The sequence below is a fragment of the Rhizopus delemar genome, genomic scaffold, assembly GCF_000149305.1.
Source record: "Rhizopus delemar RA 99-880 supercont3.1 genomic scaffold, whole genome shotgun sequence".
Lineage (NCBI taxonomy): Eukaryota > Fungi > Mucoromycota > Mucoromycetes > Mucorales > Rhizopodaceae > Rhizopus > Rhizopus delemar.
The window spans coordinates 5,329,613-5,343,708 of record NW_027137827.1 but is presented as its reverse complement, the minus strand read 5'-3'; the positions used below and the strand labels follow the sequence as shown (position 1 = coordinate 5,343,708).

General features: G+C 33.8%; 6 protein-coding genes across 6 annotated transcripts; 2 read left to right on the top strand and 4 right to left on the bottom strand.

Moving 5' to 3' along the window:
- Window positions 1-971: 971 nt before the first annotated feature.
- Window positions 972-2,418, top strand: RO3G_02073 (uncharacterized protein; the record flags this gene model as incomplete). Its single annotated transcript, XM_067656664.1, has 3 exons — window positions 972-1,570; window positions 1,679-1,747; window positions 1,800-2,418. The coding sequence occupies 3 exons, from the start codon at window positions 972-974 to the stop codon at window positions 2,416-2,418; spliced, it is 1,287 nt and encodes a 428-aa protein (XP_067512765.1).
- A 314-nt stretch (window positions 2,419-2,732) lies between these two features.
- Window positions 2,733-4,067, bottom strand: RO3G_02072 (uncharacterized protein; the record flags this gene model as incomplete). The annotated part of the gene is made up of 5 exons (XM_067656663.1): window positions 2,733-2,864; window positions 2,918-3,387; window positions 3,449-3,671; window positions 3,729-3,855; window positions 3,907-4,067. The coding sequence occupies 5 exons, from the start codon at window positions 4,065-4,067 to the stop codon at window positions 2,733-2,735; spliced, it is 1,113 nt and encodes a 370-aa protein (XP_067512764.1).
- Window positions 4,068-6,729: 2,662 nt separating this feature from the next.
- RO3G_02071 (uncharacterized protein) lies at window positions 6,730-7,515 on the bottom strand (the record flags this gene model as incomplete). Its single annotated transcript, XM_067656662.1, has 3 exons — window positions 6,730-7,265; window positions 7,318-7,400; window positions 7,442-7,515. 3 exons carry the CDS (start codon window positions 7,513-7,515, stop codon window positions 6,730-6,732), a joined length of 693 nt encoding a protein of 230 aa, XP_067512763.1.
- Window positions 7,516-9,207: 1,692 nt separating this feature from the next.
- Window positions 9,208-9,750, bottom strand: RO3G_02070 (uncharacterized protein; the record flags this gene model as incomplete). The annotated part of the gene is made up of 2 exons (XM_067656661.1): window positions 9,208-9,429; window positions 9,604-9,750. 2 exons carry the CDS (start codon window positions 9,748-9,750, stop codon window positions 9,208-9,210), a joined length of 369 nt encoding a protein of 122 aa, XP_067512762.1.
- Window positions 9,751-9,851: 101 nt separating this feature from the next.
- RO3G_02069 (isocitrate dehydrogenase, NAD-dependent) lies at window positions 9,852-11,322 on the bottom strand (the record flags this gene model as incomplete). The annotated part of the gene is made up of 7 exons (XM_067656660.1): window positions 9,852-10,079; window positions 10,131-10,205; window positions 10,269-10,449; window positions 10,501-10,634; window positions 10,697-11,104; window positions 11,155-11,220; window positions 11,272-11,322. The coding sequence occupies 7 exons, from the start codon at window positions 11,320-11,322 to the stop codon at window positions 9,852-9,854; spliced, it is 1,143 nt and encodes a 380-aa protein (XP_067512761.1).
- Window positions 11,323-12,728: 1,406 nt separating this feature from the next.
- RO3G_02068 (uncharacterized protein) lies at window positions 12,729-14,078 on the top strand (the record flags this gene model as incomplete). The annotated part of the gene is made up of 3 exons (XM_067656659.1): window positions 12,729-12,731; window positions 12,910-13,615; window positions 13,663-14,078. 3 exons carry the CDS (start codon window positions 12,729-12,731, stop codon window positions 14,076-14,078), a joined length of 1,125 nt encoding a protein of 374 aa, XP_067512760.1.
- Between the last annotated feature and the right edge of the window lie 18 nt (window positions 14,079-14,096).

Below are 14,096 nucleotides of genomic sequence, written 5' to 3'. Positions count from 1 at the left end.
ACGAGGCTTGCTTATTTTGGTAAATCTCTTGGCTTAAGAATGGTGGCGTAGGTTTCAATAATGCTTTTCATCTGTTTCGATCTGAAATGAATACTTATAGTTGCATACTTAAAAACATCTGGAAGAGGGAGGGCTTGGGAAATTTAAGCTTTTTTTGGGTTATATAAAATCGAAAGTTAACAATGATACAATGCTGGCACGTTAAATCCAAGGATATTATAGATAAAATAATCATTTTCTGATTTTCAGGATATCTTTTTCGTGTGTATTGCTATACGCTTATGTTTCCGGCCGAAAGAACCATTTAAGAATCGCACCATGTTGTTACATCCGCCAATGAGGAATTACGGATAAAATAAAAGAAGAAAAATTATTTATAAATAAATTAAAAAATCTCTGCTTGTATAATTAAAAACCATCCTTTTCCTTTCCGTGAATCTGCGTCAAGATTAAAAGTGAATGAAACAGGAAGAGGATATGTAAAATAGGTTTGAAATGACGCGATAAATGAAAGGACATGAGCCTGTGTATACTAGCGAAAAAAAAAGCAATCCTTTTTATATCTAGCAAAGTCTGTACAACAAAAACCTTTTCTCTCATCTTATTTTTTCCTTGTTTAGGAGTAAAATTGGTTTTTTCTTTTGAAAACAAATCGTCATGATTTATAAAAAGAAAAAAAAAGGTCTATTATTGTTAATTTCTTAAAACAGTTTAGTCTAGTTAATGAAAAAGTGTTTTAGATATAAAACTGCATATCTTCTTATAATAAATACACTCCTCGTCCCTTGACAACCCTAAAGTTGCTTTGTTTGCTTTTTCTTGCTTGTTGCTCAAAAAAAAAAAGTTAAAAATAACATCCTATTATTATCCCGCTTTTTCAAATTTATTTATAACTAAGCAATTACAAAAAAAAAAAAAGAAAACTCTTTCTTTCTTTCTTTATTTCTTTATACCAAAAGCAAAAAAAAAAAATGCTCACTGATTTCAAGAAAAAGTTAAAAAATAGAGCGAATTCAATTCGTTCTGTAAAAAGTGAACATAACCAACATTTTATAAATAATTCTACCCCAGCGTTATCGCCTAGAACATCTAACACGCACAGTTACAGAAGCTATAGCAGTAATAGTAGCAGTACAGCTAGTCTTCCCAATATGCCACCCACGCCCCCTTCACATCATCCCTCCAATCTTAGTTTACCCTTTTCACAAAGCGATATCTTTTTAAATCATACACATTTAAAACCTGGTAACAACGCGGCCCTTTTAGCCTATGAAAAGACAATCAACTTGTACCGTGAAAATGCAAAACATATTAATGATCCTAGCATTCAGTGGGATTTAGCTACTTATCTTTATGAATCGTCGAAAATGCAACATAACACAACTTATATACACGAAGCCGTCAAGATTTTAAAGTCCTTGTCATTTAAGGGACATGCAGAGGCACAGTATTATTTAGCCAACATTTATGCCTCTGGTCAATTGAGTAAATCTCATAAGCCCGATTTTAATCAAGCCTTTCCATTGTTCTTACAATCTGCTAAACACCAGCATGCAGATGCTGCTTATAGGTAAATACATATAAATTTGAAAAGATCTGTGTATATTATATATAACTCAGATTGCATAAACAATGATAAAACGATTTAGTTTCAAACTAAAAATAAAAATTAATGTAGAGCTGCCAAATGTTATGAAGATGGTTTGGGGTGTTTAAAAAATAAATCAAAAGCACATCAGTATTACAAGTGAGTTCTAAAATCATTACAAAAAAAAATAATATTTATCTTTATATCTCAGAATTGCAGCTACACTAAATCATCCTGGCGCAATGTATCGGTTAGGCATGGCTGAGATCAATGGTGATTTAGGCTTAAAGCGTAATGTTCGCAATGGTAACAAATGGTTAAAGCGATCTGCAGATGCGGCTACATCAGATTATCCTCACGCATTGCACGAGTTGGGATTATTACATGAGCAAGGTCTAGATGATATCATTTTCAAAGACGCTAAATATTCTGTTCAACTCTATGCAAATGCCGCCGAGTTGGGATATGCTCCCTCTGCTTATCGACTCGGTCAGTGTTTTGAGTTTGGTTATCTCACTTGTCCCAAAGACGCAGTTAGCTCAGTACATTATTATACGATTGCTGCTAGACAAGGACACGCTGAAGCTTGCTTTGCTCTCTCAGCTTGGTACCTTGTAGGCGGCGATAAATTACAAATTTCTGAGGAAAAGGCACTCGAGTGGGGCAAATTGGCTGCTGAAAAAGGGGTGCCAAAAGCTGAATATGCTGTAGGATATTTTGCTGAAATGGGAATAGGAAGAGAAAAGGATCTCGAAGAAGCCATGCGATGGTATAAAACGGCCGCTGATCATGGTAATAAGAAGGCTATTCAAAGATTAGCCCAACACTAAAATAATAATACCAATGAAAATAATGCGCTTCCGTCTATTAAAGAAGTAAATTATTTTTTTTTTCTTTTCTTTTTGTCTTGCATTGTACATATAAATATATTTTTAACTGTTTTTTTTTATCCTTTTTTATTCTTTTTTACATAAAATCTCTGGATAAACATCAATTATTATTTAAACAAGTTAGAATCTAACTGTGCATCCTATGTTTGAAGCATAAAAGCAAGGTTCAATTGCATGCTTTCTTATATTATTCTTAGAGCAATATCCCTTTTTGTGCATTTGGAAGAAACTATGCTTTTCATGCTAAATACATTCTATTTATTCATGTGGTTTAAAATAACAACCTGCTTATTAGATGTACAAGCTGCTAATTTATCTCCATTTTTACTAAAATGCACTTCAAAAATACCACCATCTGCTTTAAATGTCTTTTTCAATGATCCATCCTATATAAAAGTAAGTTAGTACAGAAACATGTGCTTCCATCTGCTGATATTACCTTTGTATCCCACACATTTAATACCTCATCAAAACTACCAGAGGCTAATAGACGTGCATCAGGGCTAAAGGAAATAGAATAAACAGCTTCTGTGTGGTTATTAAGCACATGAAGACAAGTACCACTCAGGGCATCCCACAAACGAACAGAAGCATCAAAACTGGCGGTTGCTAAAATACCAGAGTCCTTTTGAGGAGCCCATTGTAATGTGTAGATTTGAAGTGTATGCCCTCGAATTTGCTGTATTGGCTTATCGGATGCTAATGACCATATCTTGCATGTCATGTCGTCTGAACAAGAAGCCAAATATTGTCCAGAAGGATCCCAGCGTACAGCATTCACTTCATCTTCATGACCTACCCATTTCTTTAAGGGCTTGGTTTGACCCAACTTGCAAACATAGATTGTTTTATCAGATGAACAAGAGGCAAAAGTGGTATTATCCATCCAATCTACATCAAGAATAGCCACTAATAATAAATGTAGATGTTAGGTCGATGCAATACAAAAAGTGTTCCTTTCTCTCATTACATGCGTGGTACTCGAATTGCTGTTTCATTTCACCTGTTTCAGGATCCCAAATGATGGTTGTTGTATCCGCACTGCCACTTAAAACAAGATCTCCTTTCATATTCCATTTTAAAGAAAAGATTGGTCCTCGGTGTTGTGCCATCACAAAGCGTAGTTGACCTTTTTGTGTCCATATTCTTGCCTGTCCATCATAAGAACCTGTAACTAATAAAGTTCCAGTTGGCTATTTTTTTTTTTACTTATTAATACACGGTATTTTCTAAAAAAAAATCGTACTTACATTCCAGTCAAGTGTTGTAACATCTTTATTATCATTCAGGTTTGGTAAATGATTAAGTATAATTGGTTGTATTGCTGCTTCTTTATCCTCTGGAACATTCCACAGTCTTGCTGTTGCATCTCCAGAGCTAATAATATATATTAGATATGAACCTACATAAAAACATGTATATGCGTACCCAGAAGCAAGAAGTGAGGTTGTAATAGGATTCCATGCACAAGAAAATACTTCACTCTTATGCCCCTTGAGCATAATAACATCATTTGGATCAATTTCTGTTGTTGTAGTCGGTGGTGGTGGTGGTGGTGGTGGTGTATTATTAATATTACTTTCTACCATTTCCTCATCTTCTTTTATGACTTTCTTTATTGACTCATTTTCGTCCAATTCTGTACTCTCTTTTCTCGCTCTTTTTTCTCTTTCTTTCTGTTTCTTTTCATCTTTTCTTTGCCTCTTTATTGTTGTTGTAGTTGTAGTTGTAGTTGTTGTTCTAACCGGTTCACTATTAAATGTGTTGCCAGTGAGTTCACAGTGATGAGGTTCTAATAATGAAAATGGCACGTTGCATTCCATCAATTCGCCTTCTTCATTCATGTGTGCTTCTATTTCCATGAATTGAAGTCCTTTATGAATGATGTTGATCAGTGCTCCTGGTTGAATGTGTGTATCTCGATAAGCTGATTTTTCTACTTGACTTTCATATTGAAAAGCAAACGATGTATGTCGAAACCCTTAAAACATGTTTATATAAAATACAAACTTTATGTTACTTTTCTCTGTACCTGATTCTTGCAAGTATTTGTAAACGATAATGTTTACTTCTTCACTTGTAAGTACCATTTCGCGTTATTGATTCTTTTTACTTTTATACACAAAAAAGGCTAAAATAAGAAATAGTTTGTATGGTTTTTTTTTTCTTGTCGCACATAGTGACCGCTCTTTTATTGGGAGTCGCCATAAAAATAAATACATGGAATCATTTCTTTTAGATAAAGCGAGAGTGTTTGAAAAAAATGATATGCTGAATCTTGATTTTGAAAGCAATTAAAGAAAATAAGCTATAGTTCACTTCTAAAATGATTTTGGATTAAATTTAAGCTAAACTCAAAAAAATAAAATAAAATAAAAGCTTAACATGATTACAATATTCATAAGCAAGATGTCAATTCGGTATAAAAGAAAGCAATATTCATTGCTGATTTCACAGATTTGTGAAATGAAAAATAATAATAATCGACTTTAATGATAGAGATGTTTTTTATAAAAAGATACGGCTTATATAATAGGTATTATAAAAAAAAGAGACAAATGAAAGCATGAATTGACATTCAGGCTCATACGTCTTTTCTATGAATGATTCTTTTCATGCAAAAAATAAAGAAAAACATAATTGAAGCCTAAGAGCATAGATATAACATAGTTGTACGAGTTATAAGCATGTAATCCTGTACTCTATTTCTCATTCAAGCCTTTTAATTTGGCAGAGTACATACTGAGAGCTATAAAACCATGTTGCGAATAACGAGCTTATTTTTTGGATACAGAGACGTTTGAAATCAAAAATGATTTTATTTTGCAGTGTTTCTCTAAAAGATGTTGATTGTTGACAATGTTTTGCTTTACGTTTGTTTCTTATTTCTTGAGCCACCACTTTATCCCTAATGTACTAAAGAATTCTTTTTTTTTTCTTTTCTTATTTTACTTTCAATGTATCTTAGTTATTTTAGATTAAAATACATCTCGCTTCACTAGGATATATTTTAAGCAATGAAGCAAGGTCGTTTATAATCTGTTTTGTCGTTTGAGCTTTTTAAATTGCCGAAAGGCATTTGAATAATCCTGTGACAATTAGCAGCGATAGAACCTTATGTCTCTTTAAAACACCGATCCTGCTTCTTGTCGCATAGCCATGTATTACAGCGCATTTGACGCTTACATAGGATCTATATGCCCTTTTAACACATTCTATAGGTAACCGTCTACTTTTAGTATTTACATCAGAAACACCTTTGATTCATGGTAATTGACATCCAAATCAATGTATTTAACACGAAGGAAATGACCAAGCTCTTTATTAATGAATGAATTTCGAAAGGTCTAGAGAAAGTGTATTCATACTGAATACCAAGTATTATTTTGGAAGGCTTCCTTACATTAAATGTTCCTATTACATCCAAAAACACTTTTCCCATATATCGCTGCTACTGTTGTCCACTTTATACAATTGATGTAAATACGCTGCCTGTCTGTGAGGTAAACATTTACTCGACATCCAGTTGGCTACGCAGAGCATTAACCATGTTTCTATACGATGCTCTTTTACTTGAACGGGAGCTGGAGATTGGGCTTGCTTTTGCCGTTCTTAATCACAGAATGATCTTTTCCTTAAACTACTCGATTGGCCCTTTGTACTTTATTAATTGGCAGCTGCTTTATCTAAAACATCTTTTTGCATAGCTAGAAGTCAAAAACAATTGGCTTCATTGACCATCAGACAGATCGCTCTAATATTCTTTCTGTAAGACGAAAAAAGTTTCCAAACTCATTTCATTACTTTGCATTGGTAGATAAGCGTGTTTTAAGAATTATCGCGAGTATTGAACTTTGACAAATAGTCTTTAATCATTGTTTATTCATAAAATAAAATACTAGCCGTAAAGGTTGAATGAACGAAATTAGGTTAATTGCTGAGATCAAGCTATATTTTATGTTTAACAAGACAACTACGAAAATTAATGCTGCTCACTCTATTGCAACTAGCCTTTTCTTCATAAAAACCCAATTACAATTTGGAATAGAATAAGCTACAACATACGCCTCATCCTTTCTTATTGCGCCAAACAGTTCCCATCAGACACCATTTGCTCCACCGATTACTCTATCCATTTAACAAGCAAATTTAAAGTATCTACTTTCTTCTTTTTTAGATGTTTATAAAGTCAACATTTATTATTAATAAATTAAATAAGTTGCGAAATCAAGCTGCTTTTTTGCGATTTCTTTAAGAAAAAACGTCATTTAACATATCACCAAGCATATTTCTAGCATTGTCTACTAGATTTCCTGCAACAGAGGCAAAATCAACCACTTCACCATTTGCGCTTTTGATGGCGTTTGCAATATCATATGCAGCCTCTTTAGGTCGACGCGAACCAACGCCTGCGGTCATACTTTGTTCAGATGGACCTTTTTCAAAAGCTTCAACAATAAAACGAGCAGCATCATTAGGACGAACCGGAATACCACTCACACTTTGTACAGATTCGAGATCAATCATGGCATCCAAATTAAGAGTGTTGACGTGTGCGGGAAGAATGGTGGATTGATCAAAAGTGGGGGGAGCCTGAGAGATCATTTGGGGAAATATCCGACGAGGTTCCGGAAGGAATGCTTGAGAAAACAGATCACCAAGGATGGCGGTAAGAGGGCATATAATGTCATTACATTCTGCTGCAGCCGTTGCTTTATCTGCCATTTCACCTTTAGTCAATAGAGGATTGTTTACAGCATTCACTGTATCTCCAGCCTTATAAGCATCTATTGAGTTAAATAGTCAGCTTTTGTTTTTGTTATTTTTTAGGTATTTTACAAATATATGATTCTTCATTAACCGTGACAGTCTCGACCGCAATGCTTGTAACATATGCACGCTTAGCTAAACTATGTAGGTTCCTAATTAATGCATGTACAGTGTGCTATTTATCTAAACCTACTCCATATGATTGGCTGGCATAGCAGCAACAAAGGCGGCAAGTGTAGAAATAGTAGAAATAGCTAAAAGCTTCATGGTTTAGTTTTAGGAAAGGCAAAAAGATTTGAAGTGAGAGGAAAGAAAATGGTTAGTATATCCTTTGTTGAACTAAAAAAATTCAAGTGAAAGAATGTTTAAAAAGAAAGTGTGGATGGAATAGCAATTATTCAAATTTTTAAGCAAAAAACAAAGTTGTAATTCAGGTACAAATCTTTGTAATATGTTAGCCTTCATCAGCTATCTATGCTAATCGAAATTCATGTCTCAAATTCAAAGCAATCTTACATTTTTCTCTCTTTTTTTTTTTTTTTTTTTTTTTTTGTTCAGCGAAATTTCAAATGGAGTAAATTACAATAAAGAGCTTTAAGAAGATTACTCAAAATTTATCATATTATTATAATAGCCGTCTTTCTACCTAGGTCTTATCTAGACAATTTTGAGTATAAAGTTAAACTAAAGTTAAGTATGGACTCTTTATTAGAGGTATCACTGAATATTTTAGAGTAGACTAGAATGTTTGCTTTGTTATGATAGCTTGCTAAAAAAATAAAATAAAAGTGGTATCAATGTACTTATAACCAAAAAAAAAAAATCCTGTATATGATTTGCAAATCGATCGCTTAAAAGACATACAGAATGAAAGGATAGCTTATGCCTCTAGATGTACAGTTCAGGATAAAATGAAAATAAAAACTTGGGAAAGATTCTGCATTGGATATACATGAAGAAAAAAAAAAATAGATTAAATCAAAAAATGAAGCAAGAAGATATATATAGAAAGCACCTTTTTAATTTTCTAACGAGTGTTTAAAGGTCACCAGAGAAAAGGGACTGTATCAGATGTCAGCTTTTAAAGACATTACTACTGGTCAATATTTAAATTTTGTCGTGATATTAGGTAATCTGGATCAGTTTCTCCAAAGCGGAAGACTGTTTCAATAAACTTAATTCTGAGCATCAAATGCCCCGGATCCTTTCAATTTACTTGAATCCATAATCAATAATTATTTTATACTACATCTTGTCAAACATTATAATTAAATATTTGAAATTAACTTGTATTTTGTGATCTGTCAATCAAGAAAATATATCTATTCTTTAATTCCAAGCAAAATAACGATCATCATAAAAAGCTACTCATATTTGATTACTTTTTATTTAACATCCAAGTGAATTACTGACATTAAAGTCAACAGGTAATTAGGGCAGACAATAGATAAACATAACATCGTCTTTTTATTTACTGCCAAAAATATGTATTTATGGACTGAAAAGGCAGGTTGTAGACATTGCGAAAAAAAAAAAAAAAAATAGACATGATTCTTACGGCTAAAATCTAAAAGACAAGGCGACCTACAAACCAAGTGATAAATAGTGTCAGAACAGCAGTGTTGCTCGGAACCTTTCAGCCGATCCACCTTATATAGGCCAAGACAAGCCATGAACTGAAAAGCTTTCTTTTTGCTAGATGTATGTCATAAAGTGTCCATTGAAAACGTCAGCAGTGGAATATTAAAAAAAGAAAGAAAAAGCAAAATGAATGAATCCAATATGCATAGATTGATAATTCTGGTATGATCAGTAGTACACTTTGGTAGTTATGTGTCTATTAGGAGAACATAAACCATTGAAAGGTATCGTATTCCATTTATGCTTCCTTCATTTTTTTTTTGTTTGCTTTTGCTCTCTTTCTTTTTATTGTGGTTATGTACATTGCGATTTATTTTTTTATTCATCAATCAACGAACGGTAATAAACTGTTTCTAGATCGAAAACTGCTTTTGATAATTCGCTTCTCATTGTATTCACTTTAGATTTGATGGTTGTCGTGCTTTCAACCAGCTTTTCCGACTGTGTTTTTCTTAGTTGTGCCAGTGTTTCCGCATCATTGAGCAGCAGGAATTGCTTTAGTTCGTTTGTGAGAGATAAAAGAGATTCACATGATCTCACCTAACAGAAACATGTAAGATGTTTTAATTTTGTCAAGTTGCTTTGTTTACAATTTGAGCAGCCTGGCTTTCTATTTGATATCCTTCCTGAGCAACTTTAAATTTGTCCTTGTCTTTATTCTTTTTAATCACTTTAGTTTCACCTTGTCTTTTTCAATAACAATCTTTTCGTTACCTCTCCAATTCGCACAATGTCAGTATAGCAATCTACAAGTTTTGAAATATCGTCGTCAATACGCTTGTTATACTGATCGTCTACTTGAACTAAAAAAGGACGAGGAGCACTTTTATTTGAGGAATGAAAAGAAGGGATCGTAGTCATAATAAGTCGGAAAGAAATAAATCAAGCCAATTTTTTAGCATTTTGTGTGAAAATTTATTTTAAATAAGTATTTCTAGGAACATGGGGTGTATGAAGGGAAATTACAATGACTTGATAACAGCATTGGTGAATTCCTTGGTGGTGCTAGTTCCTCCAATATCGACAGTTCTAGCGTTTCCACTAGAGATTGTTTCATAAACAGCAGAAGAGATTCTGTTGGCGTGTTCATCCAAGTTCAAGTGTCTCAACATCATGACAGAAGACAAAAGCATGGCTGTAGGGTTAGCACTGTTTTGGTTTTGGATATCAAGAGCAACGTGACGACAACCCTATTGGTTGATGAGTAAAAAAATAAAATGGAGGTTTGGATGTGTACTTACAGGTTCAAACATGGCAAATTCACGGCCAATGTTACAACCAGGGATCAAACCAGGGCTACCGATCAAACCAGCACCCTTTTACACAGAAAAAAAAATTCAGTATATCATGCACATGCATCAATCACAGGCTATACTTACAACGTTGGAAACAATGTTACCATACAAGTTGGGCATGACCATGACATCAAATTGTTGAGGACGAGAAACGAGTTGCATAGCAGTGTTATCTACAATCATATCATTGACTTGAATACCGTGGTGTTCATATTCCTTTGCAACATCGCGACATGTACGTAAGAAAAGACCATCTGCCAATTTCCTAAGTGTATCATTCAGTCTTTTTCCTGTTATGATCATTGTATAGACTTACATGATGTTGGCCTTGTGAATGATAGTAACCTTCTTACGGTTGTTCTTTACAGCAAAATCGAATGCAAAACGAGCAATACGTTCGGTCTTGGCACGAGTAATGATCTTTAAAGATTCAACAACACCAGGAACAGACTAGAAAAAAAAAAAGAGGCATTCAGTCAAACCCTGCTTTCTCTCTCTTTTTTTTAAATTACCTGGTGTTCCAAACCAGAGTATTCACCTTCAGTATTTTCACGAATGATGGCAATATCAACATCACTCAAACGAGACTTGACACCGGGGAAGTTCTTGCAGAGAGACAAGGAAGCATACATGTCGAGATCTTTACGCATGGTGACATTGAAAGATTTGTGACCGAGTTTAGAGGTAGGAGTGAAAAGGGTACCCTTGATACCAACCTTGTTACGACGAAGGGAAGCAATGGATTCTTGGAAAAGTTTGTCATCTTCAGAGGTCAAACCAGAAACATCGTATTGTTCAAATTCAATAGGAACGTTGGCAGCCTTGAAGACATCTTTGACAGAGGAGGCAATTTCTTGACCGATACCATCACCAGGAATAAGAGTGACCGTGTACTTTCCTCCATACTTTTTGGGGAAGATCTAGAGAAGAGAACGTGAGATAAACACCTCGTCTGGTTTGCATATCTTACCGTCTTTTGTTCAGCAGGAGCGGGAACAGGAATGGAAGTAGCTGTGGCAAATGAACGAACAGCAGCCTTTGAAAGTGGTTAAAATAAAAGTGAAAACATATAAAATAGATAGAATACCTTTTGAGCAGCAGCAAGAGTAGGCTTAGAAATAACTTTGGTTGCAAGCATATTCAAAAGAAAATTTTTTTTTCCTTTAGGCAAAAAAGAGAGAGAAAAGAATAAGCGGGATTACCCTGAAATTTATTTATTAAAACACCCCCGCTTAATTTGGCTATTAGTGCGCTGGAGTTTCAATTTATTCCATTGAAAGGGCTAAACGATTAAACCGTCCTTCAAAAGATAAACTGTTCAATAATGCGTCACTAAAACATATTTCAAGTTTCCCTTCTTCTTTTAAGCTTTTAATCATTTTCTCTTTGGATTTATCACATCTATCTTACACGTCTTGCTGACTTGATTGAAATCTATCGCTGCTTTTCATTATTAGAAAACTCAACTAAAAAGAATGAGAACCAAGAATAGTCTTTAGGAACAATTAAAAGAAAAAGGGAGTTTTTTTTTTTGTTCACAAGCTCACTTTATTATTTACATTGTTTTGTTCAAAATGCTTTTACTACGTGTGTGCACTGACGTTTTTTTTTTTTTTTTTTTTTTTTTTTTTGTTCAAAGAAAAAGGGTCTTGAAGTTTGTTTACCTTATTTGGCATTCTTTCAGTAAAATTAAGCACGCATGTGGCAATGATTTGTAATGGTTTCAGGTTCAATTGTCGCGTGGGAGGGTGCGTTGGCATGTTGTTGTACTGTAATTTATAAAAATGTTGAAGAAAGTCATGCAGGTACTACTTGAGCATGTATCCATGCATCAAGGACATATGCAAGGAGGTCATTTAATATAAATACCCTTTGAGCAGGAGTAGGAAGCAAAGAGAAAGACTTGAACCCACAATATAAAATAAGGACAGATTCAATATAAATTGGATGATAACAAAAAGCTGGAACCATAATTTAATTCAAATCTTTATTGCACATGCTTTTGAGGATTGTGAAATAAAAGAGAACATTATTTAGTAGGTTGTGTTAATATTTGCTATTTGATTGTTGAATAATAAAAAGTAGACAACTTGCAATAAATGAAAAAAAAAGCAAGTTTTTATAAACCAAATATATTAAACTTACTCGGATGAACACAAGTCAATAGTCTTCATCTCCAATTATCGCTGATATCAATAAAGAAAAGAACATTACAAGGCTCATGATAAATAATGTCCTTGTTTGGTTAATATAGAAAAGTTGTAACTATTCGTGATCTCATAACCGGCTTTAGTGTAACATTAAAAACCTTTAAACAACAATAAAATGTGGTAGTGTTTAATGTCACTCTGGAGGAGTTTTTTTTTTTTCTTCTTTTCTTCTTTTTACTTTTTTTTTTTCCTCCTTCTTCTTATTAAGAATGACAGCAGCAACTAAAGCAGATTTACAGGGTACTTAGTTATTCTTTACCAGTTTTTTGCTTTGAATAATGTTGATTTAATTTTATAGACTGGATGCAAAAAATTCAGTTTGGAAAGATAGCGGATGGTAAGTTGTTTTATTATTTTGTTTTGTTTACAAAATTCAATGTAACGAAAACAACAATATTTTGTTAGTTGACTTGCAGATCCAAAAAGAGAGTGAATCTATAAAGATTGAGATAGATGAAATACCAAAGTAGATGTTCAATTTATATGCTTATTAAACATAAAAATTATTAATCCAGAAAAGTAACGACACAGGACAAGATGAATATTTAAAAGCAATTTTATCATCCAAGCCTAATACATCATCTGTTGCTGATAATAAATGCTTGGGTGGCACATCTTGTACTTGTTATAAATGTCAGCGTCAAAGGAGAAGAGAAGGCGGTAGGTCAAATACAACACCCATCACACCACCTTTAAAAGGTATCGCACCCAAGAGATCCAATACCCTTCCTACACCCAAAAGATCAAACACAGTCAGAAAGACACCTACTCTAAAATCATACGAAAAGCATATGCCTAAGCCCATTTATTCACAACAAGATAGTATCTATCGCTTTAATAACAATCATCTTAATAACAATAGCAAAATAAAGAAGGAAGAAAGACATTCGACAGTCATTGATCGTTCAAATGATAATTATGAAATATCTTGGAAAGATGATGGAACAGGAGATGATTTGCTTACATCTCTCGTCACATTTCAAACCATCTTTGAGACAGCAGACCAGAATGAAGGTTTATCTGATCTTTTGGAACAAAAGACTAAAGAGTTGAAAGAACAAAAATTAAAGAAACCTGAAATACCCAAGCAAGAAGATGGTTTACCACCACGTCGACCGGATTGTTTAACACTCAGTTATCGTCAAGGATCACAACATTATCCTTTAACTCTTTATCATACAATGAAAATGATTACATCCAAAGAACGAGCCAATGCTTACAGTAAGGAATTCGTATGAAAAAAAAAAAAGTGACTGATGAATCTAAAGAGGTTGCATTTGAACACTGTATTCAATCTGACAGTGGATTGAGACATTGGATCAAAAGGACCAAGATACCACCACCAACAAGAGAAAGCATCACAATCGTTCAAGCCGTCAACCAAAAACCAAGGCGATCCATATTCTCCTCGATCAGAAGAAACTACAGATTCAGTCGTCAAAGTGAAGAACAACAACAGTTGTTTTGGACAACGAATGGACACATGGAAGAAAATAATATAAAGAATAAATCAAAAGAGAGACTAAAAGAAGAACCGACAGACATATTATTGGCTGCACAAGCCTTATTACCAAATCAGCAAGAGATCACCATCAGATATAATAATAATAAAACTTCTTATGAGTACATTGATATTCCTGGTAAACCAAGAGATAACCAAACAGGATCATCCGACGTAAATTGACAACCTAGACATTCATTC